The sequence below is a fragment of the Notolepis coatsorum genome, assembly GCF_963971535.1.
Source record: "Notolepis coatsorum genome assembly, chromosome: 10".
Lineage (NCBI taxonomy): Eukaryota > Metazoa > Chordata > Actinopteri > Aulopiformes > Paralepididae > Notolepis > Notolepis coatsorum.
In genome coordinates, this window is record NC_140174.1 from 11783603 (window position 1) to 11806768 (window position 23166).

Genomic DNA, 23166 nt, shown 5'->3' on the forward strand with positions numbered 1-23166 from the left:
TGGTGCCGAATGTGTTAACAGGCGCCCCAAAAAGTGGCCTTTTTTGTTTTCGTTTGAGGATTGCATACTCTTTTTGCAAACCAATACTATACTTTATACTTATAGCACATGCATAAGCCTGGTCTCTTTTGAAAGATAACATTCTGAAGTTTCTGATACAATAAAGAGATCACTTTTAGCACTAATGAAATACAGTAACATAGGTCTGAACTTTAGTTGTAGAAAAACATAGCTGGGTCCATAGCTGGCATCGGCATGTAACTCGAGAACCGCTGAACGGTATTTGTCGCCTGAAACGGCAATCGACAGGCAACAATAGGGCTTTATACATTGTATTAAAAATAATTCACACCCTAGCTGCTAGAGGTCGGCAAAGTAGCTCATAACGCGCCAAAATCTGAAATGTGTCGTCTGGTCCCGGCATAATGGATATCTCGATAATCTCTTGTCCAAAGGACACAAGCCAATGGTTGATTGTAGCGTATTCACCCGCATCACCCAGACCACGACGGCGCTAATTGGTCAACTAAAGGTTTGCTTCCCGGCTGCCCCCCCCCGAATTTGCTACAATGACACTGAGCGATACTGAAAGTCTGGGCTTTGGGATCGGTATCATGGCGGTGAAAGACATATGGTATCGGTGCGTCCCTAGTTGTGTCGTCGGCTGATTCAGAAACTCGCGTACCGCGATACTAACTTTTTTTTATACAGCATGGGTGCAGAATTCTCCAGCAACTGGAGGAATTAACATACGAACGGATGATCTTTTGTGCGAGGTGCCCTGTTTCAGTTGATCCATCACGGTGCCTGTAAGTTTGTTTATTAGTTTATTTTAAGTTTGCTTATTTATTTTTTGCCCTATCGGAATAAATATAGGCAATAAATAATTATGTGAAGACTGATGATCTATACATGATGCACATCCTGTGTCGTTCGGCACATTTCGGTACCTAAAACCCGACCAGTTAGAAAATGATCCGAATTCCAATGACGTGCAATTGTCATTTCATTATAGATACAGACCAGCACGGACCTTCAATGACATGCAATTGTCATTTCATAAGACACAGACCAGCGCGAGCAACGGGTCCACTGTGTCTAACATGCTTGGCATCCTCGCCATTCCTGTATGTCCACATCATGGTAAAACTAGGCATGGGCCGGAACCACAGTTTACCGCGGTTTCAAAGCGTTGCAGTGTCAAAACCACTAAAATTACGTTCAGACGGTATAAGTTACGTCTCAAACATAAAAAAAAAAGACCGGCGAGTAGGTACCATGCAGTGGAAAAGAGGCATAAGAGAATACTTCATAATGTTTCATGCAATTAAAATGTAAATGTGTATATATTTTGTACACATGATGCACACACATCTTTACAGTGTTATGTTTACTAATAGGATGTTATAACATTGCTGATAATAAAAAATATTATTATTTTCTCACAGTAGTGTGTGTGTATATATGTGTGTGTATTTTTGGCTAAAGTGGATAGAAAACACAGTACTGTGCAAAAGTCTTAGGCACCCAAGAGGTTTTATATAAATTGTCTTAGATGTTAATAAAAAAATCTTTGCTCTCAAAGTGCACCAGATTGATGCATTTAACTTTAAAATGTAAAAACATTCCCCCGGACCCCCCTAGAGGGTCCGAGGTTCACCCACCACAGTCTCACAAAATCCTGTGGGAAACACTGAATCAAGCATTTTTAAGTGCTTTAGGGGAAATGTCAAAATATCACGATATATATCGTGTATCGTGATGGAGCCAAAAAATATTGTGATATCATTTAGAGGCCATATCGCCTGGCCCTACTGAAGTTCCCGCTGACTTGTCGTACAGAACTTGGGATAAAAGCATTCAGCCAAAATGACCGAACCGTAAAAATGTGTTACAGGCGGAGAAGGTCCACGAGCTGAACGAGGACATCGGAAAGCTCCTGGCCAAGGCAGAGCAGCTGGGCGCCGAGGGCAACGTGGACGAGGCCCAGAAGGTCCTGCAGGAGGTGGAGACGGTCCGCAGCAATAAGAAGGATGCGGAGGTGAGGAGGAGTTATGCTCTGGAGCCCCCTGATGGACCACACTGTGTCCTGAATCAGAGCGGTCTTTATCGCCAAGTAGTTTACACATACAAGGAATTTGATTCGGTTGCTTGGTGCGACCTTAACCCTTTCACTGCCACACTACAGAAGGTTAACCCTTTACTATCACACTTTACCCGTCTGTAGTGTGATAGTAAAGGGTTAACCTTCTGTAGTGTGGCAGTGAAAGTGTTAACCTGCTGTCGTATGGCAGTGAAATGGTTAGCCCTTCTGTGTATTGTCGCAGTGAAAGGGTTAACCGTTTGGTAGTGCAGCAGTGAAAGGGTTATGGACAGACGATTACGGTAGAATAAAATAGAAGGTAGAATAAGATAAAAATGGAACATAAACTAAATTAAAATGGAAGCACAATAGAATTGTAAATTAAAATAGGGCAGGGCTGTACAATTAATTGTGCACGATGTGGTTATGTTCGAGTTTTGTTCTATTTGTCACATATACGGTACATGTACATTACAGTGAAATTCTTGGTGATTGTGCTTCATACAGTAAAAAAAAAAAAAAAAAAGTAAGAAGAATAAAGACCGGACACCATATAAAATATACAAAACAAAAGTACAAAATGCAAAAATGAGGTAGCGATGTAGTACAAATCTACTCGTAATAGATTGATAAAAAGCTACCAGGATGTTCAGACAAAGGAATGAATAGGAGACTGTACACAATTCAAATGTGTGTTCTGTACGAATCCTCTCCTTGTCCTGACCCTAACTCCTCCTCCTCGTCTCTCAGGAGGAGTACAGGAACTCCATGCCCGCCTCCAGCTTCCAACAGCAGAAGCTGCGGGTGTGCGAGGTCTGCTCCGCCTACCTGGGTCTCCATGACAATGACCGTCGCCTGGCCGACCACTTTGGCGGGAAGTTGCACCTGGGCTTCATACAGATCCGAGAGAAGCTGGACCTGCTGAAGGTACCTGACCCGGTCTGTCTCTCCACGTACAGCATGGGCCTGTTGGAGGCTCTCTTTGATGACCTCCGGGAGGGTCATCAAAGAGAAGTCGCCTATTCTCAGTCCTTGCCCCACAATGGTGGAATAAACTACCCACCCCAGTTAGGACAGCCGAATCACGTCCAATCTTTCGCCGTCGACTAAAGACGCACTTCTTCAACCATTATCTGAATTTAAAAAAAAAAAAAAAAAAAAAAAAATCTAACCCTAACTAACCGTACTGTCATGCACTTGTCCTAATAAACTAACCTACACTGTAGCACTCAACACTTTGATGAACATTGTTGCTCAGCTGATAGAGTTGTGCCCTTCCTGATGGCTTGTCGTACAGAACTTGTAAGTCGCTTTGGATAAAAGCGTCAGCTAAATGACTAAATGTAAATGTAAATGTACATGGCCGTGATCCAGGGCCTTGGTGCTCGATTCTGATTTAGTGCTCTAGATCAGCGGTTCCCAAACTTTTTTGGCCGTGCACCCCCTGTCACCTCCCGACCTAGCTGACCAATGGGTTTCTGTTAGAATTTTCTTTCGCTGGTCTCCGTGCACAGATGAAGCACACCTGTGTCAGACACGCCCGAGACATTATTGTTTATTATTATTATTAAAACGTACGTTTTTTTTATTAAAAACGTTTCTTGAATTTCATGATTTACACAGTGAAAATCCCCATTTGAAATAATGTATATTAGTTATATTTATTAGGCATAAAAAAAATATTGTTTGGTTCCTGTTGGTTGTCAGTTAAGGCCATGAGTAGGTAGGGAATTTATTTAATTACATTTTTTATTTGATCTCCTCCCATGGCGACTATGGATAGGGAATTTCTTTATTTAATTAAAATGTTCACGACAACATGGATGCATGTACTCTGCCAGCATGTTTAATATCCATAATACTAAAGGTTTGACTAAGATTTTTATGAAATTTTATTGTAAAAAAAAATATATATATATATATATATTATTTGTATTTACCACCATTAGCCTTTTCATGTCACGCGTCCTAGAGGGCGCTCGCACCACAGTTTGGGAACCACTGCTCTAGATCAGTGGTTCCCAAACCTCTCCTCGAAGCACCCCAGCCGTTCCATGTATTGGTTAAATTCCACCACCAGCACACCTGATTCAACTAATAAAGGGCTAGTTAAGTTGAATCACGTGTGCTGGTAGTGGAATTTACCAAATACATTGAACGGCTGGGGTGCTTCGAGGAGAGGATTGGGAAGCACTGCTCTAGATAATTATATCCTAATGTGTTTTCTGTTCAGAATGGAAAAGATCCAGATTCCATGTGATTTGTGGAGGGAAAAACGGATCTGAGTCACAGGAATTTGATGTGGGCCTACAGTGAACGTAGCCTTATTGGCAGGTGGCCAACCTGTGTTTTTTAACTAGGTATTTTCTTAAAAAAAGAAAAAACAATTAAACGACTTTGGCTGCCAAGGAATGGAAGGGTGGCATTCTGAAGCTACAGACCACAAACGGCTGTTATGCCTCGATTGTATCTGCGCTGGGTGTGGAGCATGTGACGTGTTCTTATCAGAACATGTGAGGCACGAGTTCAGCTGAGCGTATGTAACACCATCCTCTCGAATGTAGCTACATGGCTGATCCCTGCCTCCTCCTCCTCTCTGTTCTGAGCTACATGGCTGATTCCTGCCTCCTCCTCCTCTCTGTTCTGAGCTACACGGCTGATTTCTCCTCCTCCTCTCTGTTCTGAGCTACACGGCTGATTCCTGCCTCCTCCTCCTCTCTGTTCTGAGTTACATGGCTGATCCCTGCCTCCTCCTCCTCTCTGTTCTGAGTTACAGGCTGATCCCTGCCTCCTCTCTGTTTTCAGAAAACCGTGCTGGAAAAACAAGAGAAGAGGAACCAGGACCGTCTGAAGAGGCGAGAGGAGCGAGAGCAGGAAGAGAAGTTGAAGAAGAAGTGAGTACATGTTTAAGCACTCGCCTGCCACCCCAGAGACTCTGGGTTTGAAGCCAGCTGTCAGCGGTACCTCCGGCTTGGTCAGTTGTCCCTACGAACACAATTGTCAGTGTTTGCAGGTGGGAAGCCGGTGGGGTATGAGTCCTGGTCGTTGCAGACAGCGACTCCTATTGGTCTGTTCAGCAGGGAGGGGATCTGGGGGAAATGGCGTGAACCTCCGCGTTACGTTCTCCCAGAGAAACACCTTGCTGGTGAAAAGAAGCGACTGGCGACTTCATATGTATCGTAGGACGCATGTGATGGTCTAGACCGACAGTAGGGCAGCATGTGGTAGTCTACACCCTCCCCAGACCGACAGTAGGGCAGCATGTGGTAGTCTACACCCTCCTCAGACGGACAGTAGGGCAGCATGTGGTAGTCTACACCCTCCCCAGACCGACAGTAGGGCAGCATGTGGTAGTCTCTACAGTACACCCTCCTCAGACAGACAGTAGGGCAGCATGTGGTAGTCTACACCCTCCCCAGACCAACAGTAGGGCAGCATGTGGTAGTCTACAGTACACCCTCCTCAGACAGACAGTAGGGCAGCATGTGGTAGTCTACAGTACACCCTCCTCAGACAGACAGTAGGGCAGCATGTGGTAGTCTACACCCTCCTCAGACGGACAGTAGGGCAGCATGTGGTAGTCTACACCCTCCCCAGACCCACAGTGGGGCTATGTGCGCAATGACCAGGAATGGCATAACGACTAAATTGGGCGATGGGGGGGAAATATAGCGTTTAACTGTCTGAAGCAGGTTTCTCTATCGGATCTACTTTTTCCCACTGACGCAGACTGAACATATTTCTCATTTATTTTTCTAGATCACCGAGCAAGGAGCCGAAAAGGTCAGTACACGCATCCAGCCATCTGCATTAACAACAGATTTCCATAATTGTGTCCGAGGAGGAAAGAGTGAGAGAGCCTGTGAGATGACAGTGATTGATGACGGTGATATGATGACAGTGATTTTGTGACAGTGATATGATGATGGTGATTTGGTGACGGTGATTTGGTGACGGTGATATGATGACAGTGATTTGGTGACGGTGATTTGGTGACTGTGATATGATGACAGTGATATGATGACAGTGATATGATGACAGTGATTTGGTGACAGTGATATGGTGACAGTGATATTATGACAGTGATATTATGACAGTGATATTATGACAGTGATTTGGTGACAGTGATTTGGTGACAGTGATTTGGTGACAGTGATTTGGTGACAGTGATTGATTTGGTGACTGTGATTGATTTGGTGACTGTGATTTGGTGACTGTGATTTGGTGACTGTGATTTGGTGACAGTGATTGATGACCGTGAGAGCTGCACATGGCTTGAATAATGACACGGAGCATCGCTGAACTTTGACGTAGGGATAGTTCAGAGTGTCTGATGAAATGTCGGAATTCGACACGACGGAATAACATCCGCAAGATTCCTATTATTGCTGTTGAGCGTTCCATCAGTGAAAAATAGTTCACGTTTGCTGGCCAGCTGCCTAACGTTACGCCTCCCTTTGCTCTTGGCAAGTTCACCTTTTTAGTAAATAAAATACAGAACCAAACAAACAAATAATCATGCAGGGTTATTTAACGTCAGTCAGTCACAACCACTGACCATCTCCTCTCCTCTCTCCCGAATGAAGTACCTAAATGTCTCTTGGGTCACGCGCTCTCGAGTGTCTGCATCTGTGCATAGTAGGGGTGTAACGGTACACGTATTCGTACCGAACCGTTTCAGTACGGAACCTTCAGTTCAGTACGCGCTGTGTACCGAACGAATACGTTATATTAATTTAAAATTCAGAAGCCCCACCTCGTTCCCAAAATATAACTTCCGCAAAGGGCCAGATGTTGATCGTTTAGCCCACGCACACCACTGAGAGATTACCTGTAATTTAACATAGCCTCATAGTATGGTGAACGCAAACCTACCAACCTAGAATACCTGTTTTTTTCACGATCTAATATACATTTTACAATCTAATATACGTTTTTTTTTTTTTTTACAAGTCGACTATTAATTAGGATATAGAATATTCGTTGACAGGGCGGCTAGGTGGTGCAGTGGGCAAGGCGCTCACCTCCAATGCTGGAGACGCTGGGTTCGAGCCCAGCTCTCCACATTGCTTTCAGTTTGGCTGGTCGTTCGTACTAATACAATTGGCAGTATTAGGGGGTGGGAAACTGATGGGTGGGGATCGGACGCGGTGGACAGCGACTCCTACAGGTCGGTTGGTGCGCCTGCGCAGTAGAATCAGGAAGCGACGGGGGCGGCGTCCCTCCAAAGCGCAGACCCCCGACGCTGAAAGATCGCGCTGTGCAGGTGAAAAGATGCGCCGGCTGCTACCTCGAGTACCGGAGGGGACTCGTGCAATGTATGGCTTACACGTCCACATTACAGCTGGCTTGTGGGAGGCATGAAACAGCGTTCGAGATCGGGGAGGGTTGAATTGGACGATACGAAATTGGGATGGGAGAAAAATAGAAAATGGGAGAAAAAGTCGATACAAAAATGAATATTCGTTGACAGCCCTACTTAACACTTTGATCGCCATGGTTAAATTCATAATTTACCATCCCTAGCCAGCTCTATTTGTCTATGGAGAAGTTCCCCTTCTTTGCAGGGCTATAACTTTTTAAATTGTATTGCTAAATTGACATTATTATGGCCCATTCAATGTCTTATATCTATTGTTCAGGGTGTAGCAACGTTATACTTTTTCATTCACATATTCATACTAAAATACGGTCTAAAGTAGAGCTGCCGCGATTACCGCATTACCGCGGTATCGCTGTTACATCACGGCCACCGCAGAGTAGGCTGAATACCGCGTCACCGCTGTTTTTTATAATAATAATAATAAATTACCCTCCTCTCGTTGGGCTTGCGGCTCTGCAGATATACCCTACTCCTCTATCGAGGTTCCAAGCGACCCTATTGGGTACCAGAAAAGTCACGTGAAACATTGCAGACCACTGATTGGTCAGAAGAGAGACGCGTCACACGTTGTAGCGTCATGCAGTGTGTTACCACCAATCGGCAAGCGCGTATTAGGTTTTTACTTCCTGAATGTCAGCTCATCACAACACGGCTAATAACGTTAGCTTTAACTCTCCGCCGGAGTGGACTATCATCGCTCCTCAGGAGTACTAAACGAGACATAATGATTTTACTGTCTGCAACGAATGTTATAATAAAAGCCCTTCGTTCTATACACTTGTCTGATTGAAAACTTTATTAACAGACCGCAGAATGGGACAACTCAGCACGCTCTGAGCAAAGAAAGGAACTGAGATATGAATAGAGTGCTATGGTCCGGTAAATACCCTGATGTTATTGAACGTATAACTATATAATGTTAATGCCACAAAACGAATGCCTTTATTATAAAGTAGTAACTTTATAGTAATAATAATAAGAAAGGGTCGGGGGGGTTAGGGGTAACCACCCCTGCCCGCGACACCGAGTGAACTGCGCACGACCAGAGGGGAAACTTCGAATCCGTGTTTCACTTTCAATAACTAATGTGTGCTTGCCGAATCCCAAACAATATTCATGCTGCAAAGTAATCCTCTAAAGATAGACATTTAGACTAGAGGCAGGCTATATGCTATAAAGAGTAGACTACTACTAAAAAAAAAAATGCATTCAAACTTTATTTTTAAATTTTTTTGTGTGCGTGCTGTAATAACCGTGGCGGTAGGAAATATTTTGCAAATGTGTGCGGTAAGGAAAACATCAATACCGCGGCAGCTTTAGTCTAAAGTATAAGTATGTTTATAATTCCGTGGGCAACGTTATATCATTCATCTAGTGTGGGTCATATGATCATCAGAGCAGTTAGTATAGCAGACATTAGAAAATAACGCTGAAACTCACCGTATCTTCCTCGCGCCGTTGGGGGATGAGCGTGGAATCGAATTTTTTCTATTATGGGATGTCGAAATATCCGATCCATTTCCAGGTTGTATAATAGTATATACGTCCAAATCATGTTGTTTATCGAGTTATGTGCACCGATCGGTGTTCACTGTGTCAAGATGGAGTCCTGCTAATGATAGCGAGTGCCCGGACGAAATATGGGTGAGCGCCACTTCATCCACATGACTTCCTGTTGGGCGATCTGCCGATCGGCCACCAGATGGCGCTCTTGAACCGTTAGAGTTGAGTGGAGCTCAGCAGTATATCTCAGGTCCCCGGGAGAGAAATATGATTTCGATCACAGATTTTTGAAATATTGATATCAAAGACGTGTTACAGCGTCTTCGGCAGAATGAGCATGGCGGGCAATGACGAGTTTCGGCGTTTCCGGCGATTAAAGTGTTAACAGTAACTGCACACTACGTCACCCCGAGTGGAACATGGAAAGCCAGGTTCTGCAAACTTCCCCCATTGTACCAAAATTAACTGTGACTTAAAAACCGAGGTACGTACCGAACCGTGGTTTTTGTGTACCGTTACACCCCTAGTGCATACTAGTACTCATCGGGTCAGAAAGCTAACGTGAAGCTAAAATGGTAAAAAAAAAAAAAAAAAAATGTATGTAACTGTCTAAAGCAGGTTTCTCTATCAGATCTACTTTTCCCACTGATGCAGACTGAACATATTTCGCATTTATTTTTCTCACAGGACTACATCACCGAGCAAGGAGCAGAAAAGGTCAGTACTGTCATCACTGTGTTTCACCTCTTTCCACTCCTCTCTTTCTCCTGCCCTCTTGTCTCCTGTTCTCCCTCTCCCTCCCTGTCTTTCTTTCTTCTTTATCTCCCCTTTACACTCCTCTCCCATGTCTTTCTTTCTCTCCCCTTTACTCCCCTCCCTCTCTCTCAGGCCATGGTTAGACTAGGTGTTTTTGTTTTCGTTTTGAATACGTTTTGAATACGTTTGCTGTCCCTGTTAGATAGAAATGCCGTTTTGGCAGGAAAACGCGTTGCCCTACCAAAACGCTGAAATTGTGTTTTCCGTTTTGGAAAAGCGCCAAAACTCGCCGACAACGTGTCGTGTAATCGGCGCGGAGCTGTTGTTGCTCAACGCCCATGCGCAGTAGATACCGACATATGCGTGCCCTCACAACAGAGCTGTCCCAAATAGCTGCAGCTACCATGTGTTGTCAAGTTATTGTTATAAGGACCCCAGTCCAAGCTACAACAGTCTGCATTCCCTTAACAATTGTTTGTATTGAGCCGTATTGTATTGTACCCATTCTGCGATATGTTAAATAAAGTTTACATCCATTCATTCTGCTAGCATTAACGATTGCATGAGCAGCTGGCTAACGTTAGCTACCTACCGTAGCTACCAGACCCTGTTAGCTCGGAGCTCATCTTTCAACATAACAAGCATTAAACAAAATGGCCCAGTCATCTATTCACCTTTGTTTAATACACAAGGCGTTGTCTCTAATGTTATCTAGCTACTGATAGCTCCCGATATCATCAGTTTGGTGCTGGCTGGCTAATGTGTGCTAACGTTAGCTGCTAGCCACAATGCTATACTGTTATAATGGCATATTCCTATCGTGTTAGCATGTAAGCTAACAATCAGCGCCGATGAGACTAAACTCCGCTCTTGGTGGTCAATTGTGTTGATGTTAGTTTTGTTTCATCAACAAATGAGAGGCAGAACACACAGTGAATGTATCCGTTTTGTTTATTGCACTTTTATTACACTTTGCTAAAAAATAAGTGCTGCATTGGCTAAATAGCCGGAGGCATTTAAAGATGGCGGCATGTTGACATTTCTTTGCAGGAAGTGTATTGGCACATTCAAGTTCTGATTGGTTGACAATTGCCTTCATGTTCGCCACCTACTGCCACCTACTGCTTTGGCATTGTACTACATCACTGTGCTCAGGTTGCAAAACGAATGTCTGACTCGCCTACCGCTACGTTGCGACCTGGAAAAGCGAAACTCATCTTCAAAACGAAACGAAAACATCAGTCAGTCTAACCGCAGCCTCACTGTCTTTCTTTCTCTCCCTCGTCTTTCTTCTTTTTCTCCCCTTTACTCTCTCTCCCCTGTCTTTCTTCTTTCTCCCCCTCTCTCCCTACCTGTCTTTCTTTCTTCTTTCTCTCCCCTTTACTTCTTTCTCTCTCTCTCTCCCTCGTCTTTCTTCTTTTTCTCCCCTTTACTCTCCTCTCTCTCTCCCTCCCTGTCTTTCTTTCTTCTTTCTCTCCCCTTTACTGTCCTCTCTCTCTCCCTGTCTTTCTCTATCCCTCTCTCTCTCCCCTGTCTTTCTTCTTTCTCCCCCCTCTCTCTCCCTCCCTTTCTTCTTTCTCTCTTCTTTACTTCTCTCTCCCTGTCTTTCTCTCTTTCTCTTTCCCTCGTCTTTCTTCTTTCTCTCCCCTTTACTCTCCTCTCTCTCCCTGTCTTTCATCTGTTTCTCCCCTTTACTATCCTCTCTCTCTTCCTGTCTTTCTTCTCTCTCTCCCTCCCTGTCTTTCTTTCTTCTTTCTCTACCTTTCTCTCTTTCTCTCTTTACTTCTCTCTCCCTATCTTTCTTTCTTCTTTCTCTCCCCTTTACTTCTCTCTCTCTCTCATGTCTCAGGGATGTTTCAACAGCCATGTTCATATTCAGTCTGTATTGCTATTAGGTCATCATACCATTTAATGTTATGTCAGACCTATAATGAGAACAGGTGTTACCCAGCTCTAAAATACTTATATTCAATTGGGTATTTTCATGAACAATCTGTTATTATCGTCGCCCGTCTTGTCAAGATTTTTCATCTGTTGGACTGCTGCATGTATGCAAATGACGTACTATAATGTGTATGTATGCAAAATATTTACAATATCCATTTACAATAGTTTCTTGTTAGCGTATATTTTATTTATATTTCATTATATATTTTATTTCATTATATATTTTATTTATATTTCATTATATATTTAATTGTATTTATTTATTTCATTATCTATTTAATTAAATGTATATTCATTATACAGGTGCAGCTCGATAAATAAAAATATTGTGGGAAAGTACATTTATTTCAGTAACTAAATTCAAAAAGCGAAACTCATAGATTATAGATTCATTACACACAAAGTGAAATATTTCAAGCCTTTATTTGTTTTAATTTTGACAAGTATGGCTTACAGCTCATAAAAAACCCAAATTCAGTATCTCAGATTTTTTTTTATATTACATAAGACTAATAAAAAAAAAATATATATATATATTTAAGAAAAGTATGTTCACTCAGTACTTAGTTGGGGCTCCTTTTACACAAATTACTGCATCAATGTGGAGAGATAAATGGACTTTTTCACGATATTCAAATGTATTGAGCTGCACCTGTATATCCTTCACCTTTACTTCGACTCATAAGGCGCTATGGTTACCCTCGTTCACGGCGACGACGAGCTTACAAAACAAGACAGTTTATCAGCAATTCCATTCCATACATATAGGCACAATAAATATTTACAATAATTTTCTCTGCGAACAGCAGGGGTTTGCATGTGGCGCATCTACGCTGCCAAAGTGCTATTAACATATCACTGTTCACACCTCAGACTCCGTCTGTTAAGGTCTGTCCGCATAATGTCGCACCAGTAACGTCCAAAGCTAATTCCTTGTATGTGAAAAGTATACTTGGCAATAAAGACCTTTCTGATTCACGCTGAATTGGTCACGGTTACCTCCAAACGGTGATTTAGGCTAATGGTTTTTTTTGTGTGCGTGTTCATCTAATCAGGTCCGGTTCTGGCGACCGCCGGAGAAGACGCTCACGGTCCTCGTCGCGGGACAAGCGCCGCTCCCGCTCCAGGGACCGGGAGAGGAGGAGGCGCCACCGCAGCCGCTCCCGGTCCAGGAGCCGCGGACACCGCCACAGCCAGGGCCACGAGCAGCAGGGCCCCAGAAACAAGTGAGCATGTCCTCTCTTCCTGTGCACAACGCTTCTTCTCACAATCAAATCTAAAATCTAAAAGCTCTTCCAAGTGCATATGAATTCTTGTTGGCGTACATTATACATTTAATTTCATTCATTTACCGGTATATATTTCATTATATATTTAGTTACATTTATATATTTAATTTAATTTATATATTTCATTCTATATTTAGTTTCATTTATATATTTCATTTAAATATTTAATTAAATTTATATATTTCATTATATATTTAATTTAATTTATATTTAATTTAATTTATATATTTCATTTCACCTTTAGTTCAACTCGTAAGAAACTGAGCTTACCCTCATTTACAGCTACGACGAGCTTACAAACAAGACGGACAGTATATCAGCAATTCCATATATATAGACACAATAAATTAGAATAAGCAATAGAAAAATCTGCTAAGACGGTTACAAGTTGACACATATAATAGGGGGTCACCGATTAACATTTAGGCAGATACCAATATTAACATTTCTGTTATGGCCGATAACCAATGTGGATATGATTAAATGGATAAATTAAACACATTTCTATGATAATCAAATTTTTTACATACTGACACACTGTTAGCCCACAATCCTGTGCTGCGTCGTTGTCACATGCAAGTAATGTTACCCAAACACACAACAGCAGCTAGACGGAGAATTAAATCATCAGTTGTTCAACTTGTTCACATCGGCCCAGTTTTGCTCATCGGATCAATCAAGAAATCACTATCACCAGCCGATATCTTTTTGCCAATATATAGATCTGCCCAGTTTTGCTCGTTGGACCAATACCGAAAAATTCACCATTGGTCGATACCAGCTAGGTCACCGATATATGGTGCATCCCTAATATACATACATTATTGTTCCAATATCATTTGATTGACTTGAGTAATCTGTCTGAAGTTGAGTAATACACACCGTAGCACTACACTATAGGTGGGATAATCTAATATCCTGATTTATTATGGTATGTGGGATTTTGAGGCATTGAAATGCCTGCTAATATTCTCCATATTCTGTTTACTTGATGTGTGTGTGGAGCCATATAAGCACCTGAGCAATGACCGGAGTGTTTAATGTCCCGTGATTAAGACGGGGAGGACGCGACCCTCTTTGTGCCGCCCCTGTGCCTCAAATAGATTCGCTATCAGCTCTATCTTTAATCTTTCAAAATGTTCAGTTGCTATCGCTATCAGCTCTATCTTTAATCTTTCAAAATGTTCAGTTGCTATTGCATGCACTCATCTGTGTTTCACTACACACTTGAGTGCATGCTTACCAACTGTTAGTCTGCAACACTACTATCACCGACATCTAAGAAGGGAGATCCCCCCTTGAATGGCCCTTCTAAGGATTCTCTCCTCCACACTGCCTGTGGAGCATTTTTCCCTATTGTTAGGTTTTAGTGAGTTTTTCCTTACCTTCGCGTGGGGTATGTCTGGGAGTGCTTGCATTCTTTCATTTATTTGCATTTATTTTAAATTTGTTGGACCTTATGGTGTTCTTGTTCTGTTCTTGACTTATTGTTATGTTTTCTTCTTGACTTGTTTAAAGAAGACCTGTACGGCCCATGGGGACATTAACGTGTGTTGTCGGGCCTTATAAATAAATTTGATTTGATTTGATTTATCGTGGCTTAAAGATGCTATAGATAACGTTTTTATGTAGAGGAATAAAAAAAAATATATATAAAAAAGAAAAAGGGAAATGCATCCAGAGCTTTTAGAAAGGTGCAGAATAAGTATTGCACCCCCCTTCCCAGAATATGTATTTATTAATGAATTTATTATTTTAAATATTTTGGCGGGTCCAAAATTAATGTTGTTGTGTGCATGTATCCTCTCCCACCTGATTGGATCAATGACACACTGGCTGGTGTGGCTGAATGTTATCTACCGCACCTTTTAAGACCTTTACTGGGATATTAACACGCTGTGCGCACGTAGACGTGACATCCGCCTCTCACAGATTCTCCTTGTTCCTGCCCCCTCCTGGCATTCCTCCCGGTTCCCCCATGGGTCACACTCTGCCCTCTCCTTGTCCCAGGTCATCCAGGGACGGCGAGCGCTCGTCCAAAGACAGGTCACGGGAGCGAGACCGCAAGGACAGCGTGAACGGCCGGTCAGACACCCGCGTGAAGGACGAGAGGGAGGAGAGGGAGGAGCCTGTCTGAGGGGGGAACTCCATCCACCTGCCCCCTCCTCTCTCATATCTGTCCATCCACCCTCTCCACGACTGATCAGAACCTGTTGTTATACACTCTCCTTGCCTTGTATGACTGTCTCCTTGACCCCCATACCCCCCCCCCCCCCTCCCCCCTTTGCTTTGATCGCTGTCCCAGCCGACTCGGTGTGTTTGTCTATACGTAGCTAACCTGCATAAGATCACAAATATTATATTATGCATACTTTTTTTTATTTCTAGCATCCAGATATATCCTGGGGTTGGTTTGTTTTTTTGGATGGGAGATTAGGTCGTTGGTGGAGTGTAATGTAACGCCGATATATATGTGTGTGTGAATCAATGGCTGTTTATATACAAGACATAATATTTCTTTTTATATTTGTACAAGAGCCTTGTCCAAAATCCAATAGGAGGTGTTGAGGTTTACCGTGAAAGCGATCATAGATTCCATAACCCGAGTCGTAAAAACCAAATGCGTTTGTCGGGTCGTTGTTGTGTCTTTTGCGTCTTTCCATAAGACATTGTCCATGAATATCTGTCACGGTTAATAACTGGTTTTCATGTAATAAATTGGCGTCTCCTACCAAGGTGTGCTTTTCTACCCCACAGAGCTGTGTCACCAGCTGGTTCCAGACACTGAGAGCAGGTTTAGAACATCGCCGTCTACATAATTACCATCGGTTTGATTTTGTAACGCTCTGTCATTTTACTTTTTTTTTTTTATTATTATTATGAAAACCCACACATTTTTAAGATCGTCATCTGGCTCCAGTCTCCATGTCTCCCGGTTCTCAAACTCTGTCGATTATGGATTATTCTATCTAGTGCTGCTCACGTGGAAAGAGATCATATTAGCTTTGAGAGCTTGACCGGCACAATAAGTAGGCTAGTGCTGTTTTTGTATCTAAATGGTGGCAAGTCTGTACGTTTTGTAGGAATTATCTTTTTTTTTCTTTTCGTTTGTGCTTTTTATTGTGATGAAGAGAAATGTTAACTTAAAGAAACTAGTCTCGGCATGTCGAAGTAACAGGCTCGGAGACGACTTGTTTTGGACTTTAGCCGTTTTGTCCTTAGAAATTTGCCATGTTGCAAATTACATTTTAAAACTACACCTGCGAGTTTGGTCACGGCCAACTTGCACATCAATTTGGCGGTCCACGGTTTTAATTAAAAAAAATATTAATTTGGATGTATTGCTTTATCTAATGTGTGCAGTCTGTAGACTTGTCATACCTGTTTGTTATATTTTGCTGGAATACTTTGTTTGAAACCTCAATAAAAAATCCCAGCCCATCATTTCTTAAAATTTTCTTTATTGTAATATTGTGCCATTTATTGACAAAGGAAAACGCACAAGACCCCACTGAAGAAATCACATGCTAGAACGATAGACGAGAATTGTACAAATGATAAATATACATTAATTTAAGTTAGTCATCAAACAGGCATAGATGGCACATTGGAGTATTTCAATCATATAAGTCAGCACAGATATATTATGTTACAGTATAGAAATTAACAATGTCGATGTTCAAAACACCGGCAATACTTCATAATTTGAGCCACAGTTGCTGGTATATAAGGAAACTTTTGCAAACAAAGTGTCGATTCCTTAGTCAAGGCTGCACAGATTGAATTGGAGAATGAGAAATGGCATTTATATAAAAACCTCTTATGGCATGTTGCTTTTCACAGTCAAATTGTCCATTGTTACAGATTGTCAAGGCACTGTGGGAGGTACCTATTGTCCTCTGGGAGTCCAGTATAAGTAATACATCTATGAAGTAAATACAGTCCTTCATTGGTGCTGGATTATGCAGACACTGGTATCATAATGTGCTGCTCTCCAGTTTCAGATCCACCTTCATTTTCTGCTTCTCCATCACAGCCTCCAACTCTGTAGCTTTCCGGGCATCCTGGGGAAAAAAACAATCAAATCAGGACTTCAGACCCACTCCTATCCAAGCTCCGGGAGGGTCATCAAGGAGAACCTGCCTTTTCTCAGTCCTTGCCCCACAATGGTGGAATGAACTACCCACCCCAGTTAGGACAGCCGAAACCTGTCAAATCTTTCGCCGTCGACTAAAGACGCACTTCTTCAACCATTATCTGATATAAAAAATAATAATGATCTAACCTTACTGTCATGCACTTGTCCTAATATACTAACCTACACTGTAGCACTCAACACTTTGATGAACATTGTTACTCAGCTGATAGAGTTGTGCCCTTCCTGATGACTTGTCGTACAGAACTTGTAAGTCGCTTTGGATAAAACCGTCCCCTAAATGACTAAATGTAAATGAGGCCACATGAGGTCACTTTTCAATTTCAATCTTGTAGAGACATGTTCGTGTTATGCAGTAATATGGGTGTTTTTTTTGTTAGCTCGGAATTGTTTGCTTATTAGGAGTCATCGGTGCAAGTTGTTCTACGCAGCTGATAAGAGTGGAAGGCAGCGTTCTGGTTGCGTTGATAAGGTATTCCTTTATTGATTCGGGCGTCCATAGCAGCAGGGGGGAGGGGGAGGTACAAGTATGGGCAGGGTAATACTGTAGAAAGACATGAATATAGGTAATACAATTAGGTATGAATATAAAGGAAAATCAAGAATAGTAGTAAATATAGTGTGAGGAGCTTCTAAGAGTGGCTGCCTCATTCCCAATGAGAATGCTAGGCAACAAGCCAACATGTGAGAATGGGCCTGGCAGTGTACTTTTAAGAAGGCATATCTTTCAAAATTATTCTTTTTGTAGTTTAATGGCAGTTGGCATCCATTATTGTTGTGTCACCGCCTTCTACTGGATTGATTGAACTCCTACAACGTCAGGTTTAACATATTTACTTGAATGTATCGACTTCACAATCACAATTGTGGTAAGAGACACCATTGATTACCTCCAGCAGGGCCTTCTGCACCGTGATCTGGCTGTACACTCTGGCGCCCTCTTCAGGAATCACGGCGCGTAGCTCCTCCTTGTTGAGGGAGAACAGCTGCGCGCCTGTCAGCACTCCAAGGCACGAGACGGCCCTGAAGGAGAGAAAACATCTTATTTACATACCATACGTCACGTGTCATTTCCAATTAGGCTCTGAAGGCAAACTTTTAAATGTTGCAAAAACAACATTAATAGATACCAACAAGCACTGATGGACAAATACAGAAGAACTGAGGAACATAGTCTACCTACACTACAGGAATACCTAATGCCACTCCATTTCAGAATTCACGTGTTATTCCTATAGATCTAGGACAGTGGTTCCCTAGAGGGGTCGCGAGCCGCCGTGGGGGGGGGGGGGGTCGACAGATGATTTCCACAAAAAAAAAGATTTCCAAAACATATATATATATATATATTTTTTTTTTAAATGCAGTCAGGCCACTCAACTTAGAAGCAGGCCAGGCCAGTGTTTCTAGTTACAGCGGCGCAATAGTTGGATAACCTAGGTGGGGAACAACCAGGAGATCACTGCAACTCACACAAGTTGGAGAACTCTCTCTCTCGCTCTCGCTCACACACACACACACACACACAAAGGGAAATGTGATTGGTGGAGGCAGGACCCTTACAAAAAACTAAAAATCCATCAAAATCAGTGTTGTTGCTAATCATTGACACATGCTAGCCTGTAATAATCGACTTTGCATTTGATATATTGCAAATATATGCCATCACACACACTGGCATTTAAAGGGTTAGAATTATAAAATGAATATGTGGTGTTATGATCAGGGCTGAAGTTGAATAAAAGATTTATGAAAGAAAAAGTGGTATTTCAACATATAGTAATATTTGTATGGCGTTTTTGAAGAGGACAATTTAGTCCTTTATGGTAAGAGTGAGTATTTTTTTCAATCTGACATTCAAAATCAGTGTTGTTGCTAATCATACATATATGCTAGCTTGTTTTTTAACAATAATTTGTGATGCCATCACAAACACTGGCATTTAAAGGGTACAAATAAAAGAAATCCTACACCAGAATGCAGGAAATGAAGTCTTTGTAACAAAAAAAACCCAGACCCCCTGCTTAAAAAGTGGCCTGACTGGGGCTATATTTCGCACTATATTTCCTGGCCTGAATGATTTCCCCAGTCCGGCCCTGGTTAAAAGCCTCCAATGCTTATTAGTGTGTGTGCGTTTGAACGTTTGCATGTTTCAACCATACATTTCCATTTATAAAAAAATAAAATAATAATAAATGTATTATTATTATAATATTTTTTTAGCTCCTATAATAGTGGGGGTCGCGGCTCTCTGACACCATTATTTCGGGGGTTGCGGCCTGAAAACTTTGGGAACCCCTGATCTAGGACAGTCCAGTCAGTATTTATTAATATGGTGTATAAGGGTATAATGTATGTATAATGTATAACTGATGTATAAGGAAATTATGTTCACAAGGTACAGGGATGAGGAAGGGACTTGATATTCACGGGTGTTTACATTTTTATTTTATTTCTTTCATGTTTTACATATATAGTTTTAGTTTTTTTGTTTAGCATATATATATATATTTTTTTTTGGTATGTTTTAAAATAGTACACTCATTTGAGTAGTGGAAAAGGGGTAGGATTAAATAAGTGTATACTTCTTCCTACTCCTTTTCGAACATGTAGATTGAGTTGTGTTTTGCTTTTGTTATTGTTTGTTTGTATTCATTGCATGTTCGAAATAAAGATTTCAAATCAAATCAAATATGAACCATTCCTGTTTAACATTAAAATTAGCTTTAGATCTTGAGAAAATAATGATAAGATAAGATATTCCTTTATTGATCCACTTTGGGAAATTCAGGCATGGGGGAGGGGAGGTACAGGTATGGGCAGGGTGATAGTAGAAAGACATAAATAGAATTTAGGAATAGGGACAAGGCTCAGCGAATATTGTCTTTTATCCCATGATCTGATCTATGAGCTGATCTATCTATCAATACAATTTGGTCTGAATATAAAAATATGAGAACGATAGACTGTTTGTCCAAGGATTAAGGGAGGACCAGCTGTCACTGTCAACCTTCTCCATTATTCCAATTCATTCTATAACATTACCATTATTGATGATCTCCCACCCTACATCACTTAATTGCTGGATTGGAGCTCTGGACATTATCACACTAACTCTGATGATTTACACGGTTCCTAGAGTTTGCACTGAATTAGGAAAATCTGCCTTTAGCTTCTGTGCCCCAGAAACATGGAATGTTTTGCAATGCACTTTAAAACTCATTAGTATCTATTGATCAGTTTTAATCGTTAAGAGCAAACCACTTCACCACAGTCTGCAGTTGTTTGTAATTGATAAATGTTTAATTGATTGAATTTCTATACTTTACTATAATTCTTTTGTATTATGTATTTCTCAACGTTCATCAAACAGTGTTGAAACGTGGGTGCTGCAGTGTTGAGTGCATAGTAGTAGAGACATGTTAGTAGAGTAAGTAGTAATATAAGATTTTAGCATTTTGTTTGCATTTTGTGTTTTGTATAGTGTTTGGTCTTTATTCTTTAAACTTTTTTTTACTGTATGAAGCACAATCCCAGGAGGGCTCATACAGAACCAAGCATTTCACTGTAATGCACCTTACATGTGACAAATAAAACAAAACTTGAACTTGAATCAGTGGAAGAGTGCATGATAGTAGAGAAGACGGTAAGAAGGTTAGTCGTTTTTGTGTGTGCGACGGTTGTTGTCTTTTTCCCGACGACGCCACTCACGGTTCGCTGAAGCCCTTCCCTCTGAGCCAGTCGGCCACCTCCTCCGGCGGGGAGTGGTAGTCCAGGGGCACGGAGGTGTCGGCCGCGCGGGGGATGACCAGCGGCTTGTTCAGGTGGGCCCTGCCGTTGGTCAGCCTCTGCAGCAGCTCGTCGTTCACCAGCATCACTTCAGGAGAGGAGGGAGGCGGGCGAGAGTGAGCACTTTATTTATCTAACCTTCATTTAACCCTTTCACTGACACACTACAGAAGGGTTAACCTTCTGTATTGTTGCAGTGAAAGGGTTAACCGTTTGGTAGTGTGGCAGTGAAAGGGTTAAATAAATGGTAAATGGTGCATTTATATAACAGCTTTTATCCAAAGTTGTTTATATAATACCAGTATATAGGTCCTTCATGCTGTATATAGCTATTTTATCTAAGAGATAGAATATAAATAGTCTCTCTCTCTCTCTCTCTCTCTCTCTCTCTCTCTCTCTCTCAAGACGAAAGTCTTTCTCTGGTCTGCATCCCCTTAACAATTGTGTGTATTGAGCCGTACTGTATTGTACCCATTCTGCAATCTGTTAATAACATTTTCAATCAATCAATCTCTATCTCTTTCCCTCTATCTCTCTCTCTCTCTCTCTCTGTGTATCTCTCTCTGTATCTCTCTCTCTCTCTCTCTCTCTCTCTCTCTCTCTCTCTCTCTCTCTCTCACAAGAGACTCATGAGAAGAAGAAGAACGTCTGACACACACACACCCATTGCCCTCTACGCCCTCACACTCCCCAAAGTGTGTACTCTACCTTTTTCTGTCTCCTCCACGCCTGGTATGTGTTGGCTGTAGGTGCGCACGCTGCGGACGCGCTGAGGGGAGTGGTGCAGGTGGAGGGCGGGGGGACTGGGAGGCACCAGGGAGGACATCTTCCCCAGCGGGGGCGGGACCGGGGCCTGGGAGGGGGAACAAGTGGGAACATCACTGGAATGCACACAGGCATGAACAGGTGTGAAGACCTCTATGTGTTTCCTATGTTGTTGTTGTTGTTGTTGTTGTTGTTGTTGTTGTGTGTGTGTCTTATAGGGGAGTTATGATGGTCAGTAAGATTGTATATCTAATAGTGTTGCACTTGAGTGCTACAGTCTTGAGTGCATAGTCGTATAGACATATTATCATAGTAGGTAGTAGTATAGACATTAGCATGGTAGGTAGTAGTATAGACATATTAGCATGGTAGGTAGTAGTATAGACATATTAGCATGGTAGGTAGTAGTATAGACATTAGCATGGTAGGTAGTAGTATAGACATTAGCATAGTAGGTAGTAGTATAGACATATTAGCATAGTAGGTAGTAGTATAGACATATTAGCATGGTAGGTAGTAGTATAGACATATTAGCATGGTAGGTAGTAGTATAGACATATTAGCATGGTAGGTAGTAGTATAGACATATTAGCATGGTAGGTAGTAGTATAGACATTATTAGCATTTTAGGTAGTAGTATAGACATTAGCATGGTAGGTAGTAGTATAGACATATTAGCATAGTAGGTAGTAGTATAGACATTATTAGCATTTTAGGTAGTAGTATAGACATTAGCATGGTAGGTAGTAGTATAGACATATTAGCATAGTAGGTAGTAGTATAGACATATTAGCATGGTAGGTAGTAGTATAGACATATTAGCATGGTAGGTAGTAGTATAGACATATTAGCATTTTAGGTAGTAGTATAGACATTATTAGCATTTTAGGTAGTAGTATAGACATTAGCATGGTAGGTAGTAGTATAGACATATTAGCATGGTAGGTAGTAGTATAGACACGGTAGATTACTTAGTAGCAAAGTACATAATAGTAAAAGACAGTACAAAGGTTATTAGTTTACATTTAGTAGTCAGTACTAACACGTAGTGGTTAGAAGGTTATTAGTTTACATTTGCAGAGCCTGCAATTAATTTACAAAACATATTCACTACACATGTCATTCTTAAAATGACTATCTTATGTCAACATAATTCAAAAGGAAATGATTTTGAGGCCCTGTTAACACTATGTGGACCGTCCACGTATATATACGTGTTTCGATTCCACCCGTTGAGGACCAGAGCCACGAGTTAACTCGTGGTGAGTTTTATTCCATATTAATAACGCTATTAATGTCCGCGATCGACTTGCAGGACCTACCCACATATTTGATTTTCGAAACATGCAATACCGGCCAGATCCGCTTAGGGGCGCCATCGCTCCACTGCAGTATCATTGAGGGCGATTGAAAAAAATATTCTTTTTGCTGTCTGTGGGCGTTTCATATGAGCCTCGGTTCCAAACGAACACCCTCCATCTTTGATCCTGTTACC

General features: G+C 41.7%; 2 protein-coding genes across 5 annotated transcripts in view; one reads left to right on the forward strand and one right to left on the reverse strand.

Moving 5' to 3' along the window:
- The window catches only part of luc7l (LUC7-like), a 31986-nt gene extending 15594 nt beyond the window's left edge, over positions 1–16392 (forward strand). For all 4 annotated transcript variants that reach the window (XM_084323695.1, XM_084323696.1, XM_084323698.1 and 1 more), the window contains 7 exons: positions 1898–2041; positions 2834–3010; positions 4889–4977; positions 5843–5866; positions 9657–9686; positions 12728–12898; positions 14972–16392. In XM_084323695.1, coding sequence (XP_084179821.1) covers positions 1898–2041; positions 2834–3010; positions 4889–4977; positions 5843–5866; positions 9657–9686; positions 12728–12898; positions 14972–15098 — 762 coding nt within the window. In that variant the 3' untranslated portion in view covers positions 15099–16392. The remainder of the gene's footprint in view (positions 1–1897; positions 2042–2833; positions 3011–4888; positions 4978–5842; positions 5867–9656; positions 9687–12727; positions 12899–14971) is intronic.
- A 13-nt stretch (positions 16393–16405) lies between these two features.
- The window catches only part of LOC311235035 (epidermal growth factor receptor kinase substrate 8-like protein 1), a 54198-nt gene continuing 47437 nt past the window's right edge, over positions 16406–23166 (reverse strand). Inside the window, exons 16-19 of the mRNA XM_084322347.1 lie at positions 21615–21759; positions 20829–20994; positions 18008–18140; positions 16406–17025 (exon numbers count right to left, since the gene is read on the reverse strand). Of these exons, the coding sequence (XP_084178473.1) occupies positions 16939–17025; positions 18008–18140; positions 20829–20994; positions 21615–21759 (531 nt within the window). The 3' untranslated portion in view covers positions 16406–16938. The remainder of the gene's footprint in view (positions 17026–18007; positions 18141–20828; positions 20995–21614; positions 21760–23166) is intronic.